Source organism: Acomys russatus, chromosome 5 (genome assembly GCF_903995435.1).
Source record: "Acomys russatus chromosome 5, mAcoRus1.1, whole genome shotgun sequence".
Lineage (NCBI taxonomy): Eukaryota > Metazoa > Chordata > Mammalia > Rodentia > Muridae > Acomys > Acomys russatus.
The window spans coordinates 26485024-26500588 of NC_067141.1; the positions used below are offsets into that span (position 1 = coordinate 26485024).

At 52.5% G+C, this 15565-nt stretch overlaps 2 protein-coding genes across 4 annotated transcripts; one reads left to right on the plus strand and one right to left on the minus strand.

The window, feature by feature from the left end:
• The first annotated feature begins 575 nt into the window (after positions 1–575).
• On the plus strand, positions 576–6186 carry Tmem134 (transmembrane protein 134). Of its 3 annotated transcripts, none has more exons than XM_051145799.1 (7): positions 576–818; positions 1748–1812; positions 2202–2291; positions 2412–2488; positions 5559–5714; positions 5851–5904; positions 5982–6186. In XM_051145799.1, the coding sequence occupies exons 1-7, from the start codon at positions 645–647 to the stop codon at positions 6062–6064; spliced, it is 699 nt and encodes a 232-aa protein (XP_051001756.1). In that variant the 5' UTR covers positions 576–644; the 3' UTR covers positions 6065–6186. The 3 variants fall into 3 exon arrangements, with proteins under 3 accessions (XP_051001756.1, XP_051001757.1, XP_051001758.1); XM_051145800.1 differs by having other exon boundaries at positions 5670–5714; XM_051145801.1 differs by lacking the exon at positions 5559–5714.
• Positions 6187–10982: 4796 nt separating this feature from the next.
• On the minus strand, positions 10983–14358 carry LOC127190000 (calcium-binding protein 4). The gene is made up of 6 exons (XM_051147050.1): positions 13760–14358; positions 13323–13353; positions 13097–13240; positions 12101–12210; positions 11271–11418; positions 10983–11170 (listed from the first exon to the last, which is right to left on the minus strand). The coding sequence occupies exons 1-6, from the start codon at positions 14108–14110 to the stop codon at positions 11142–11144; spliced, it is 813 nt and encodes a 270-aa protein (XP_051003007.1). The 5' UTR covers positions 14111–14358; the 3' UTR covers positions 10983–11141.
• Between the last annotated feature and the right edge of the window lie 1207 nt (positions 14359–15565).

The window sequence follows — 15565 nt, forward strand, 5'->3', positions numbered from 1 at the left end:
TGGTGTTTGCATGTAGTCACAGTTCTAGAGAAGATGAGGCAAAAAAATCGGGAGTTTAAGGCCACCTTGGGCTACCTGGCGAGACCCTCTCACAAGAAAAACAAAGGAGATAGCCTCATGGATTCTGAACCGGGGAAGCAATATAAGGTCTGAGCCTCAGTTTCCATATCTGCAAAATGACAAGAACACCCCTCCATGGGAAGCTGTGGTGAGTAGGATGGAGGAATAGGTCCAAGAATCTCAACGCACAGTGCGGAGGGCTGAGAGTCAGGCCACCATTTGAAGTTTGAGAAGCTGGGAAAGCAACCGGAAAGCAACCCCCCCCCCCGGCCCCCCACCCCCGCCTTCAAGCACAAGCCTAAATTGCTCCTGGCCACAGCCCGGGCTGTCGCTCACCAAGGCAGCCTCTGGGTGGCGCCGCGGGTCCCGCTACCGGCGAGACGCTGACGTGATGCCGAATCAACTCGGCGCTCTGCAGCTCAGGCCTGCGGAGGACCAGCGGGTGGGGCGGGGCCGTTGTAGAGGGCAGGGCTTCGCTCCCAGGGTGACGGGGCGGGGCCTGCGGGGGACGGGACCCGTTTAGTGGGCGGGGCCGTGACGGGCTCAGATGGCGGCGGCGCTGGGTGCCTAGGCGGGCGGGGGCCATGAGCGCCTCCCGGCCCCAGTTCAGCATCGATGACGCCTTCGAGCTGACACTGGAGGACGCGGGGCCTGGGCCTGAGTCCAGCGGGATCGCCCGCTTTGGGCCGCTGCACTTCGAACGCCGGGCCCGGTTCGAGGTGGCTGATGAAGACAAGCAGTCCCGGCTGCGCTACCAGGTGAACGGCCCGGCTCATCTCACTCTCTTGTCCGGGGTTGGGCGGGCCCCCAAGTCTGGGCCCCCGGAGAACTCTAACTCCGGAGAGTCTGCCTAGAGACCCCAGCAGAGCGGGAAACTGTATCCCAGAGGTCTCTGCTCATCCAGAGTTATGTCCTTGTCCTCTGAGCTCCGAGTTCGGTCCCCATGCAGTTTTAGAGAGCCGCAAACCCGGACCAGGAACTCAGACCTCAGCAACAGTGAAGAGCTCATCCATCCTGGACTCAACACACAATACCACTCCTCGGAGTTTAGGAAGGACTTCGTATGTGAACCAGACCTTGCCGTTTAGGGAGGACTTGGTATCTGAACCAGACCTTGCCGGTCCTTGCAGCATCCTTTGAGCCCCAGGCCACCACATGCTCTATGGAGTATTTGCATCCCGTCTTGTTTTGAGAATCACCCTAGAATGGATGTTGCCTCTTCCCAACCCCACCCCCACCCGCGCGCTCACATGATTTGTTTTCCCATCTCTTGACGCCAAACAAACCATAAATCACTGTCCTAGATAACTTTGCCCAATCCTAGCGTTCTCTGGGACATAGGAACCAGAGGCCTGTGGTCTGCTACGCCAAATCCAGAGCCTCTATGTTGGGCCCCTGAAAAATCCTAAGAGCCCCGTTTGGCTAGTCACCTGCTCCTGGGATCCGTGCTGTGAGCCCTCCACCCACTCCTGCAGGTTTCTGTGCCGAAGCCCCCAGCAGCCATCTACTTCCTACCTGGGTTTTGGTTTCTGAATCATCAAACCGGTTGCACTGGGAGGGCAGGGAAAGCCAGGAGAGCAGCTGCCAGGCATGCCAGGCAGAAGCTGGCTGCTTTTCTCCTCACCCCAGAGGGGGAGTGGAAAGGCTCAAGCGCAGCAGCCTCTCTGAACCCTGTATTCTTAAACAGAACCTGGAAAATGATGAGGATGGAGCTCCTGCCTCTCCAGAGCCTGATCAGGGAGTCAGCACCAGGTCAGGGCCAGGTGGGGACCCACCCTGCATCCCTGCATCATGCCTTCATCTCTCCTATAAGGATTCCCAGCCCTACTTCTCTTGTGGGATCGCCTGTCCAGCGGGGTCACCTTAACCCAGTATTCGGTGCCTCCAATTTATCACTGCCAGACCTTTTATCTTCTAGGAATCCTCAGTTTAACCAGCCCCCACTTTCTGTTTTTCATCCCTCTTAACACACACACACACACACACACACACACACACACACACTCTATAATTCACTCCCACCCTTGACCACTTCCAGGGCCCTCTATCCTACGGGGTTCACCTCAGGCCCTACATACACCCTCGGTTTATCTTCTGTTCCTTTGTCTCCCTGTGCTGCTCACCATCCCTCTGTCCTTCAGGGATTCTGGGCATGTGTCTATCCGGAGCTCCCAGTGGTCCTTCAGCACCATCAGCAGCAGCACCCAGCGCTCCTACAATGCCTGCTGCAGGTGAGAGCCTCCTCACTTGGGGTTCAGCTTCCAAGTACCCTTTGCTTCGGCCTGCCGGCCAGCCCTGGCTCCCCACCGGCTTCACCTCCTTGTCCTCTGTTTTGCTCTCCTGCCACCCAGCTGGACCCAACATCCTTTGATCCAGAAAAACCGCCGGGTAGTGCTGGCCTCCTTCCTGCTTCTGCTGCTGGGGCTAGGTGAGTGTCCCAAGGGCCTGTTCTCCCTCCCTCCTAGGAGCAGGCTCTGAAGCCCCTCAGCACTGTAGGCCTCCCTGTTACAACTGGGCAGCTGGGGCTGTGAGAAGCCCCACCACCCTGGTCCTCTGGCCAGTAGGTCACAAGGGGTGAAAAATGGAACCTGATTCAGTGCCTTTTAAATTATTTCCTTTTTTAAAAAAATATTTATTTATTACATATACAGTATTCTACCTGCATGTATGCCTGCACACCAGCAGAGGGCACCAGATCTCATTTTAGATGGTCATGAGCCACCATGTGGTTGCTGGGAACTGAACTCAGGACCTCTGGAAGAGCAGCCAGTGCTCTTATCAGCTGAACCACCTCTCCAGCCTATTTCCTTTTTTAAAAATTGTTTTTTTATATATACTTATTTTGTTTTTTTGGTTTTTTTGTTTGTTGTGTGTGTGTGTGTGTGTGTGTGTGTGTGTGTGCACCATGTGGGGGCAGTCTCTAGTGAAGTCAGGAAAGGGAATTGGACCCTCTGGAGCTGGAGCTGTAGAGGGTTGTGAACCACCATGTGGGTGCTGGGAGCCAAACCTGGGTCCTCTGCAAGAACGGTACACGCTCCTGACCTCCCAGCCCTCTCTATAGCTCCCCGTGCCCTTTTAAGTGTTTGGAGAGTCTCATGTAGCCCAGACAGTGTTCAAGTATGGTCTTGAGACAGGGTTTCTCTGTGCAGCCCTGGCTGTCCTGGAACTCACTCTGCAGAGCAGGCTGGCCTCAGACTCAGAGATCTTGTCTCTGTCTCCCAAGTGCTGGGATTAAAGGCATGGGCTGCTCCACCCACCACCCCTAGCTGTATCTTTTTTTTATTTATTTATTTATTTTTGAGACAGGGTCTCTCTGTATTAGCCTTGGCTGTCCTGGACTCTCTTTGTAGACCAGGCTGGCCTCGAACTCACAGCAATCGCCTACCTCTGCCTCCCAAGTGCTGGGATTAAAGGCGTGCGCCACCATGCTCGGCTTAGCTGTATCTTTTCTTTCTTTCCTTCTTTTCTTTTTTAAGAATTACACAATTAAAAAAAAAAGAATTACACAATTCCTTTTTAAAAGATTTTTATTGTTTATACAGTTTTCTGCCTGCCTGTGTGCCAGCACGCCAGAAGAGGGCATCAGATCTCATGATAGATGGTTGTGAGCTACCGTGTGGTTGCTGGGAATTGAAGACGTTTGGAAGAGCAGCCAGTGCTCTTAACCTCTGCACCATCTCTCCATCTCCTGTTTATTTTCTTTTTAAATTTAACTTGTTTAATCTACTAGAGGATGGAGAAGTAACGATTTCCATTTATTTTGGGTTGACTGCTGACAAATCCATTTTCCCACCTTACAGAGGTGACAAGTGAGAGGCTGGGTCCAGAGCCCTGGAGCCAGGCCAGGTGTTCAAGGCCCCTGAGGCCAGGTATCAGGACCACTGTTTCTGTGGTCTGTGATCTAACCAGGGTCTTCTCTGCCCCACACTGTTCCGGGTGGGGGGGTGGGGGAACCTGGGATTAGGCAGTGCAGGCAGGGTTCACAGCCATACATTTCTGAGTTCTTTACGGAACTGAGATGCAAACCCAGAGCATCCAGGGTTGAGATGAACAGGGGGCCATGAAGGACCAACTGTGGCTGCCGCCCTTGGCCCTTTTCCGTTCCTTCTCCAGAAAGGTCGAAGCCCCAAGCCAGCCAGGTCTCCTGGCCAGAAATCTAACCTCTGCTTCTAGGTGTTTGAGTTCGGGGACAGAGCTGCCACTTGCCAGCACAACTGCAGGCTAGGCAGGCATTGGTGACACCTACTGCCAGCTTCTCCTCAAGCCAGCAGAGCAAGCATTGATAGCATCCTGGTTTGGGAGGTTAGGACACAAGCTTAGGCAGGAGAGGGGGGTGTCCTCAGGTTGCAGCTGGGAGGCAGATGAGCTGGGATTTAGAACCACAGCAGCAACTGCCAAACCTTGGGACCACCAGAAAGTCACCAAGGGCTCTGTGGAATTGGAAAAAGAGGTTTACTCTAAGAGAATGGAACCTGCAGCCCTAAACCAGGAGCAAGGGATGAGTGTGAACCCCCTTTTTGAGGTGCTTTTTATAGGACAAAGCCTGCAAAAGACTACGGTGGCCCCATAGGCTCCTCTGGCTGCACCCCACCCCATCAGTGGCTCCAGCTGTGACCTCTCCACTAAAGGCCATATCCTTGCCTAGGGCAAGATGCCAGCCCAGATTTCTCTAGCCCAGGTTTTTCTTGTTCAGGCTCAGCAAGTGCTGGCGGCTCTTAGAAAGCCTCTGGTTCTGGCCAGACTCTGAGACTCGGCTACACTGTTGCCTCTGTGCTGGTTTCTTTCTCTGCCACGGCTACAGCTTCTCCTTGTTCCACTGGGCCATGGTTTAGTTTATCAAGATGTTGCATATAATGCTTAGCTCAGGGCCTGGCAGTGTTTTTGTTACTGCCATCCGTGCCAGGCTTAGACGTTACGGTCTCCAGGAAGCCTCACCATGCTCCCAGGGCTGGCCCGAGGCAGCTACTTGAAGCTTTCACACAAACCTCTTCCCATACATGGATCTTGTTGGTCCTGGTTCCTCCAGTAAGAAGTGGCGTGAGACAAGGACCTGCGGTCTTTCTAGTACATGCATTTATTTGTCTGGAGGTGGAGGTGGAGGAAGGTACCTGCATGCCCCAGCCCCAGTATGGGCAGAGGATAACTTGGAAGAGTCAGTTCTCTGTTTCTCCCATTTGGGTCTAAGGTATTGAACTCAAGTAGTTGGGCTTTGTGGCAAGCTCTTTTACCCACTGGGCCATCTTGCTGTCCCATCTGCCTGTTTTGTTGGGGGGAGGAGGGGAAACAGGGTCTTATCCCTGGTGATACGCAAACCAGGCTGGCCTCAAACTCACAAGAATCTGCCTGTCTCTACTTCCTGAGTGCTGGGATTAAAGGTGTTCATTACCATACCAGGCTCCTATCTGCCCTGCGTGATGGAATTCTCGGTACTGGGCATGCAGAGGGTGTAGTGTACTGTAAGTGTTTGTTGAGTGACTGAAAGGTCACACTCTGCCCAGGGGACATCAGTTTAGGTGGGAAATACCAGAGCCTGGCTGGGAGTCGGACGTGTAAGACCCTGCCCTCACCCCCTTCTGTCCTTCCCCCTCCACAACCCCATGTGTGTGCAGTGCTTATCCTGGTCGGCGTGGGACTGGAGGTGGCCCCCTCTCCAGGTGAGCGCCCCTCCAGCCTGGATCCTCCGCAACCCCCCTCCCCCAACTCCCAGCACAAATCAGTACCTTCCAGGAGAGAGGGAGGCCTTCTGGAGGGAGCCCCTAGGACTGAGCGGTATGTTTCTTTCTACCGCAGGTGTCTCCAGCGCCATCTTCTTCGTGCCAGGTGTCCTGCTGCTAGTCCCGGGAGGTGAGAGAAGTGTGAGGTGGGGCGGGGTTGGGTGGGGCGGGGCCAGGCCCTTTCACTAACAGACGCCACGCCCACAGTCTATCACGTGATCTTCATCTACTGTGCTGTCAAAGGCCACCGGGGCTTCCAATTCTTCTACCTGCCCTACTTTGAGAAGTGAGCTGCATCTGGCCGGTGTGATACCAGTGATCCAAGGCCTCAGGCCCCTTTCTGGTGTCCACGGGGCGGTTCTGTTCCTTTCATGTGGAAGGAAAATGCCCTTGGGACCCTCACAGCCTCCAGCCTCCAACCCCTCTGGATTTGCTCAGGAAGTTTGGGGCATGCCAGCCCGGGGATGTTGCCCCTTACCTAATGTGTGCCTTAACTTATTCCTGGGCTCTGGGCTCCTGGGTTGGTGTGATTTTGTGCTAATAAAAGAGTAATTAATTCCAGCGAGGGCAGTTTTCACTTTTCTATCCTATCAGGCCTGGCCCAGAACATTAACAGCCCCAACTCCCTTCTACAAAAGTTTTGTAAAGGACTCACCTGGGACTGTGGTGGACCACCAACCTCCCATGGCATCAAGGGACAACCTGGGTGACCTCACATGTGCTCAAGGTCACCGTTATATCCTGAGCAGGGTTGGGTGGAGAAGTGGTCCCGGTCTTCCTGCCTTCGGCCCTGAGGAGATTCAGCTGCCCCCACACCCAATCTCTGTAACAGCCTGCCAGGTAGCCTCAGCCAAGGGCGCTAAATGATGACAAAGGCCCGAGGCCTGGGGGGCTGATAATCCTGGCTTGCCTGGCTCTGGAGCCCTAGGCTATTACAGCCATCTCTAGATGTGGGTCATATAGAGACATGGAGATGTTGATGCTCCTCTACCCACCCACTGCCCTACTTCCTAGACCCAGAGGTTGAAAGAACCAAGGAGCCGAGGGTGTGGGAGCATGGCTTCTCAGCAGAGCACTACAGTGATGCGGAGACACTCAGAGCCACTAAATGTTTGAAACACTGTCTCAGATGTTTTTGAAAATCAGGACCTCGACTAATGTCTTAAATTTAAACAGACAAACAGAACCTAAGGAAATCTGAGGTAGTTGGAATGCAGCAGGCTGTGCCAAGCACCTCTTTGCCTTAGCTCCATTTTCACAGATGAGAAGGCCCCCATTTACAGGTAGGGACCACTCACCAAGGACAAAAACATAACCCGAGCCCCTTGTAAAACCCAGGGAGAGAGAGAAAGAAGGGAGTCAGGCTGGTGTCCTCTGCAGGCCACCAAAGACCAGCTGAGTGGTCCTTCTTCCAGACCAAGCCATGAGTGTCCACAGAGAAACAACAGGGTGCTGGGCACCTTAGAGTTCGGTGCCTGTATTGAATGAGAGGACACCTAGGCTTTTGACCCACTTCTGGCCCACTCAGACCTCCCTCAGACCTAGAATCAGAGCAGTTAGCCAACGCAGGGACTATGTAGCTATCCCATAAGGGTCTCGTGAGATGGCTCCAAGGGTTAAGGCACTTGCCAGGCCTGATAGCCTGAGTTCAGTCCCTGGGACCCACACAATGGAAAGAGAAGACTCCCAGAAGCTCTTTCCTGACCTCTATAATTGAGTACCAACACACAAGCATGATGATGATGATGATGATGATGATGATAATAATAATACTTTATAAGCCCAGCAGTGGTGGCTCAGGCCTTTGATGCCAGCACTTGGGAGGCAGAGGCACCCAGATCTCTAAGTTCAAGGTCATCCTGGCCTACAGAGAAAGCTCAAAGACAGGCAGGGCTACACAGAGAAACCCTGTCTTGAGAAAATGGGGCAGGAAGGATGTGATAAACAGGAAACTGAGGGAGCTGGGGGCTGGAGCAGTGGATAAAGTGCTTGCTATGCTATTGTGAAGGTCTTTGAGTTGGCATCTCCCGAACACACAGAAAGCCACACACGGTAGTGGATGTCCGTTATCCCAGCTACTACAGAGATGCGAGGTGGAGACAGGACAATCCCTGGAAGCTTTTAGGCCTGGTGTCCGAGGTCCCAAGACAGCAAGAGCCCTGGCTGTCTCAAAGTGAAAGGTGAAGACCACCTGGATTGTCTTCTGACTCCACATATATGCTATGGCGTCCTCATGCCCCACCCCCACCCCCAGTGGCTTTTGTTGTGTATGAGTGTTTATTCTGTGTGTATGAGTGTTTTGCCTACACACATGTCTGTGCACCACATGTACACCTGGTGCCCAAGCCTTAATGTGGTAACAGGGAATTAAACTTTTGCAAGAACCACCGAGCCAACTCTCCAAAAAGTAAAGAAGACAAAACTCCAAGCCCACAGTTTGTATGCCCAGTACATTCACACAGTTATGGCCCAGTAAACATAGTGACAATGTACATAGAAGGAAAAAAAAGAAATTACAAAACTGTTTACTGAATGTGGATGAAGGCACTTATTACAGCTTGAATTTGGTCCCCAAATCCTACTGTGGAAAGAGAGCTGACTCCCCCAAATTGTGTTCTGTTCTTCACATATGTCCCACATTCACAAACAATAATTATGTTTAAAAAATTTTTAAATACAGTTTTGCCAAGCATGGTGGCGCACACCTTTAATCCCAAGCACTCAAGAGGCAGAGGCAGGTGGATTGCTGAGAGTTCGAGCCCAGCCTGGTCTACTAAGTGAGTCGGGAACAGGCAAGGCTACACAGAGAAACCCTGTCTTGAAAACCCAGGGGAAAAAAAAAAAGCATATCCCTAACTGGCCTGGAACTTACTATGTAGACCATGTTGGCCTCAAACTCAGGTCTACCTGTCTCTGTTCCCCAGGAATGGCATCAAAGTGTGTGCCACCATAGCTAAAAAATAAATTCAAGGGTCTGGAGAGATGGCTCAGTGGTTAAAAGCACTGACTGCTCTTCCAGAGGTCCTGAGTTCAATTCCCAGCAACCACATGGTGGCTCCCAACCACCTATAATGTAAATCTGATGTCCTCTTCTGGCCTGTAAATGTACATGCAGGCAGCACTGTATACATAATAATAAATAAACCTTTAAAAAAAATAAATTCAAGTGAGTAGATTCAAGTCCAACTTCATTCTTTGACCCAATATACATCACTTAAAATGGTAATGGTAAGCAATGAGATTTGTTCTGTTGATAAAATTACATTATGCATTTGAGAGTAGAGGTTCACACGTGCAGCATCCCATGCGTGCACACGTGTGCACACTCGGCATCGTACGTGTGCATGTCAGAGGACAGCTGCGGGAGTCAGTTCTCTATGTTCCGCATGTGGACCCCAGGGACCTGGTCTTCAGGCGTGGTGCCTTTACCTGCTGAACCGCTTTGCAGGCTCTCCTTTTTCTTTGTTTTTTAGTGATGCTTCCATCCAAGCCCAGCACCACCAATAATCGGCAGGCACTGTACCACTAAGTCACACTCCAGCCCGGAGCTTGCCTTTTGCTGGCTAAGGAACTGATCTAACCCGCATGACACTGGCCATACTTAAAGAGTGTTGGAGACCAAAACTCTAAATAGACAATATAAGCAGTAGTTTTTCTTTTCTTTCTTTTTTTTTATTTCTTTTTTATTTTTTTGAGACAGGGTTTCTCTGTGTAGCCTTGGCTATCCTGGACTCAGTTTGTAGACCAGGCTGGCCTCAAACTCACAGCAATCCGCCTGCCTCTGCCTCCCGAGTTCTGGAATTAAAGGCATGTGCCACCACGCCCAGCTGCTCTATTTTTTCTTATCTTAGGACACACTAAATAGGAGGCATAAAGATTTCCTTAGTGGCTGTGGGTGGGTGGTACATGCCTTAAATCCCAGCATTTGGGGATTGGGACAGAGGTAAGAGGGTCTCTCTGAGTTCCAGGACAGCCTGGTCTATATAGTAAGTTCCAGGCCAACCAGGACTACATAGTGAAACCCTGTCTCAAAAAAAGAAAAGAAGGGGCTGGAGAGATGGCTCAGAGGTTAAGAGCACTGACTGATCTTCCGGAGGTCCTGAGTTCAATTCCCAGCAACCACATGGTGGCTCACAGTCATCTATGATGTAACCTGATGCCCTCTTCTGGCCTGAGGTGTGCATGTAGATCACTGTATAAATAATCAATAAATCTTAAAAAAAAAAAAAAAAAAGAAAGAAAGAAAGAAAAGAAAAGAAAGAAAAAAGCTTATTTCCCCGCCCAGCCCTCTCCTAGTTTACGTGAGAATTCTTCGTGCTTCTCCCTGCCCTCTGCTGGATTGCAGAATGGTGTGCCCTGAGTCTGTGATCATCCCGGCTAACCTTCAGTGGAGTCCACGGTTAATCAGTGCATCGACCTTTCTCTGTGACATCCGCTGCTGCTTCCTTTTGTGTTAACTTTGTCTCTGCAGAGATGCTTTCCACTCAAGGCCCTGACCACCCTCAACACTGCCACTTTCTCATACTTGAGCCTCCTCTTCTAGTTGCCTTTGCAGCCTCTGGCGTGTAAGGAGGTGATTCATGCCTTCCTTCCCCTCAGACTCTAACGGAGTCTCTGAGTGAATGTTAGAGCCCAGACCCCCAAACCCCAGTCCAGGACTGAATTCCCCATGTCAGTTCACTCCTGAGGCCCAACACTGAACTCTAAATCAGCCTTTCCGTTCAAGTTGGGACTTCTGCGTCTCTTACTCAATGTACTGTCACACCCTGATTCAAGTTCACTTTTCATTTATTTATTCACAGCAGGAGTGGGGTGAGGGTGGGGGGACAGAGTATTATAGCATGCCAAAGAACAATTTTGTGAAGTTGGCTCTCTCTCCTTCTACCATGCAAACTTCAAGGATCCAATTCAGGCTTGGTGGCAAGAACTTTTATCTGCTAAGCCATTACCAGGCCCAAGTTCATTGAAAAACAAACAAACAAACAAACAAACAAACCCAACACTTTATACACATAAGCGGTGGGAAGCGATCCGTCCACCCTCTCAATTCACCATGTCCTGGGAATTTCCCCCAACACAGCCTGCCTCATTTATTTGAATGCAGCCAGTGCTGGGGAACTCCCTACCTCTCCAGGGTCTGGAGAGGTTCAAGTCTTGTTCCCCAGTGAGAACTGCAACCAGCTTCGTTTTTGTCTTTTTTGTTTTGTTTTGTTTTTCCATCCACACCTCGGAAGAAGACAGCTCAGGCAGACACTGGAGAGGGTGGGCTCAGGGGTGAAGCAGCCTAGCGTTGGGGGAAGGTGTGTGGTAGTCTAGTTCCTGCTGGTGTCTGGGCCCCAGAGGCAGTTGGTTGTCCCTGCGTGTGCCTCAGCCAGTAGATAGCATCATTACAAACTCTGCAGGGGAGCCGGGTAGGAAAAGGCCAGTCCAGGTCAGGGATTGAAGGAGGTTCAAGGTGCTAGAGGCATGGGAGGGGTGTCTGTAGGAGTGACTCACCGTCGAAGTCTATGGTGCCATCCCCATTGAGGTCCATTTCCCGTAACATCTCATCCAGTTCAGTGCCCTCTAGTGGTTCCCCCAGCAGGGCTGGTGCTGCCTGCCGCAGTTCCGCCACTGTGATCCTGCCATCCCTGTCTTTGTCAAACTGTCAGAGAGTTCAAGCCAGGCTCTTACACACGTTGCCTTCACCTCTGCCTCTACTCCTTTTGTTTCCCTTTTTTTTTTTTTTTCTTCTTCTTCTTTGAAGCAACATCTCACTGTGTCATCCTGCCCAGGCTGGCCTTGAACTCACAGAGATTCCCTTGCCTCTGCCTCCCGAGTGCTGGGGTCGAAAGCATGGACCACCGTGCTCAGCTTAGTTGATGGGTTTGTCTTGTTGAGACAGTGTCTCAGGCAGGCCAAGCTGGCCTCAAAGTCACTCACTACGCAGTGTAGTATGGCCTTGAGTTCCTTACCCACCTACATCCTCCACCTCCCAAGTGCTGCATGCATGACACGTGTGCTCCACCATGCCTTGGTTTGTTTGGTGCTGGGGATTGAACCAGAGCTTTGGCATAGTCGCTATGCACTTTACCAAGTGAACTACATCTTATTCTTGGATCTTCTCTCGGATGCTGCCTGGTGCGAGGTGATGATGCTCCCCATCAGCTGTCTACACCTCTTCCAACCTCAAGAACCTACACTGTCTCCTGGTGGGAGGATTCCCTGATTCGAAGATCCCGATCACTTCCTACCTGTCCCCATGCCCTAGGCTTGCCTCTCTAGGCCTCCTGAGGGCCTCCCAGTAAGGATGTAGTCCATGCTTGCCATGCACTTGTACTCCTTACCTCTTGGAAGGCGATTCGTAGCTCTCGTACACCCAGCATATGCGCAGTCTCCTCCCTCAGCTTTGGGCTTATCAGCTCCACAAACTCTTCAAAATCCACAAAGCCCCCCACTGTGGACCCAGGGAGAGTATCACAAGCTGCTCGGGGTTCTGTCTTCCCACCAGGGCTCTGAATCCACGAAGGCACAACCTAGTTCCTTGCTCAAAGAGGGGTTTCTTGGCTACTTGGTTGGGGAGGGGGTTTGTCAGGGATGCTCCTGATCAGCATGAAGCCCCAGTGGGCCAGAAAGGGACCCAGATTCAGAGCAGACAGCCCAAGTTCAAATCCTGTTGCCTATGGGATATTCTATTGATTAATGATTGTTGTGGTGTGGGAGGGGCCATTCCACTGTGAGTGGTACAACTCCTGGCAAGGTGGTCCTCGGAGGTATAAGAAAGGTAGCTCAACAGGAGCCTATAGGGCAAGCCAGGAAGCAGCATTTCTCCACAGTTTCTGTTTCAGTTCCTGCCTCCAGGTTCCTGTTTTGAGTTCCTGCCCTCACTTCCCTCAAGGATGGACTATAAGTTGCAATACAAAATAAACCCTTTTCTTTCCAATTTGCTTGCACAGCAATAGCAAGCAAACCAGGATGGGTACGTCAAGGGCGAGTCCCACGCTCATCTTGGAAACTGTTGTAAAACTAAAGAAAGAAGCAAGAGCAGCAGGTGGCTCCACGAGTAAAGGTGCTTGCCACCAAGCCCAATGACCTGCCACCAAGCCCAATGATCTGTCGCCAAGCCCGATGACCTGCATTTCAGTAGACCCCTGGGACCTACATGATAGAAGAACTCACTCCTGACAGTTGTATTCTGACTTCCAAATACACACTATGGCACTCACATCCCATACCCCACTAACAGTAACTAAAAATAAAAACAATGTAGCCGTGGCCCACCCGCCCTCTAGGTAACCAGGCTAGCTCCCGACCCAATCACCCAGGAGGGCTCCATCACTAACTGCGCATCTTCACGTGCTGTGAAACTTCTAGGAGCTCCATTTCCGTGGGCATGTAGCCCAGCGTCCTCATGCAGTCACCTAGCTCCCGGTAGCCGATGTAGCCATCCTGGTCAGTGTCAAACTCCTCAAAGGCAGCCTGGAGCTCTGAAGGGATTAGCAGAAGTCAGGCCGGGAGGCCAGACCCAGGGTCACCTTCCACCACCCAGCAACAGTGAGGGACACTCACCCTCCAACTCCTCAGGGCCCAGTTCACGATCCTGCATAGGAGTAAGCCAACATGTCCCTGTTTGCCACAACTCCTCCAGCCTCTGCAAGGCGCACGGTGCAGGGCTGGCCTCACCAAAGCAGCTGAAGACAGTTGATGTCACATCCTATGGACCCCATGAGCAGGGAGCAACCTTCTCTCCCTGCTCTTAGAGCTTCCAATGTAGTTCTCCAAGGTGCCTAGTGTGAGGTCTGCCTCTGCTCACTATGCCAGCTGCCCTGAAGCCAACTTGTCCTGCACTGGCTCTCCTGGCCTGGGGCACAAGAGACCACAACTCTGCCCTGTCCTGTATTTCCCAATCCTGGACACAAGAGGCAGGAGGCCTGGTCATGCAGGAGCAGGAAGGGATAAAGATGAGTAGAATTAAACTCCACCCCCTACCCCTAGACCCCCCTAACCTTTCCAAAGATGCGGTTGAGCAGGGGCCCATAAGTCCTTTGGGCAGCATCCTGCTGGGGGTCAGAACGATGTCGGTGGGACTGTCGGTGAGAGGCGTGCCCAGCAGATGCTGAGGGGGGCTCCTCCTGCCCTTCTCTGGTCCTTGGGTTCTTGCTGCTTCCTGAGGTCTCAGAGCCCTGGCTAGAGGACTGCTCCCCAGAACTGGCCTTCTGGGACCCTGGGAGCCGCCTTTCTTTCTTGCTCCTTTTCCTGGTCAAAGTGGGGTCCTCCGAGGCACTCCTGGGAGATGCAACTCCTTCAGGGGTCTTCTGGGGGCCAGGAACCAGCTGTGCACTGTGCCCTGTTGCCATGTAGATGATGACGAGACTCAGCAATGTCGCTTCCTGGAGTGAGTGCCCTTGGTTCTCGGGCCCAGAAAGCTGCTTATGGCCCCCCAAGGCTTGAGTTCATCACCTGGGATCTACAGTGAGGAGGATTAGGGTAAATGAGTCAGGCAGCCAGCCTAATCCCTGCCCTCTGCCCCAGGGTGGCCTGTGTGCACCAGATGGGTCTGGAAAACTCTTCTCAGGAGTGAGGGTGCCAGGGCACAGCAGCTGCAGTGAGCGCCTATGTAAGCTCAGCCACTTCAAGTCTAATCATCATGACAAGTCTCGGTCTCCCCCCATCTGTGAAACAGGGACACCCTGCTGCAGGGCTAAGCACTTATCCCAGAGTGTGACATAGCTGAACCTAGTGTAGCAAAGAGGAGCAGTGAAGGCCCCTAAGGCAGAAGGAGGCTCACTAGAGAAGAGTTGTCACCTTCAGTCTCCAGTGATGTGGCATCCTAACTGGGGCAGAGGGCACACGAAACTCTAGAAAAGAGGCCAGACCAGAGGCCTTAATGGCGGTGGAGTGGTGACGCAGGAGTTGGCATAGACTGCCCTGGCCTGGAGGGGCTCCTAGCAAAGGGTCTCCATTGCCTGACCTTGTTGGGGTGGGGGCCCCCGGCTGGTGACTTACCCCTACGGGGCCATGGTTAGAGTTTCCCGAAGAGCAGACCCATAAATGATTAACGCTCCCTCAGCTTGGGTTTCCTGTCTGTCTGCCTCCATAGCGCTACTGGGTGCCATGCGGCAGGCTCCATCGTGGGGCTGGCTAGTGCCTAGACCTTGGACAAGCAGGCAGCACCCTGCTCCTTCTACCTGGCCTGCACCTCCCAGGTAAGCCAGGCAATGTCATAGGCCCCGAGGGATGGGCAGCCAGGCTCTGAGGCCACAGGGGCTGGAAGTCATAGAGGAGACCCTGGCAAGAAAGAGGCTGAGGTGGGGAGCCATGGCGATAGCGGCTGCAGCCACAGTTCCAGGCATGTTCCAGATGTGTTCCAGCAGCCAGTCCCTCTCCACACCTCTAAGGGACACCTTCTTCCCTCCTCCAGTTAGGGGAGGTAGAGCAAGGACAGCAGAAGGCATGTGGGTCTCGTGCCAGTGTCCCCTCTGTCCATCTCATTGTCATCATCCTGCCGGGCGACTGCCTCCTCTATATAGTAGCTCCAGGGGAAACCAAGGCCACCTTTGCCGAACTCCGAGGTGCAGGAAGGGAACACAAGTAGCAGTGCAAGACACTGAAGAGTCACAAGCTCTCAGGACCCTCCCAGCCACAGCCTGCTGGGGTCTGGAGGCTCAGCCCTTACCTGGCGTCCTGGGAGGACACTAATGGTCCTTTCCCTCCTGGGAATTTAAACATTTGGAACCCCAGCAGGAAGGCATGATCAAGTAGTCTTCCTTCCTTCTGTCCTTCTGTCTGCCCTTCCTTTCTCTTTTGAGATA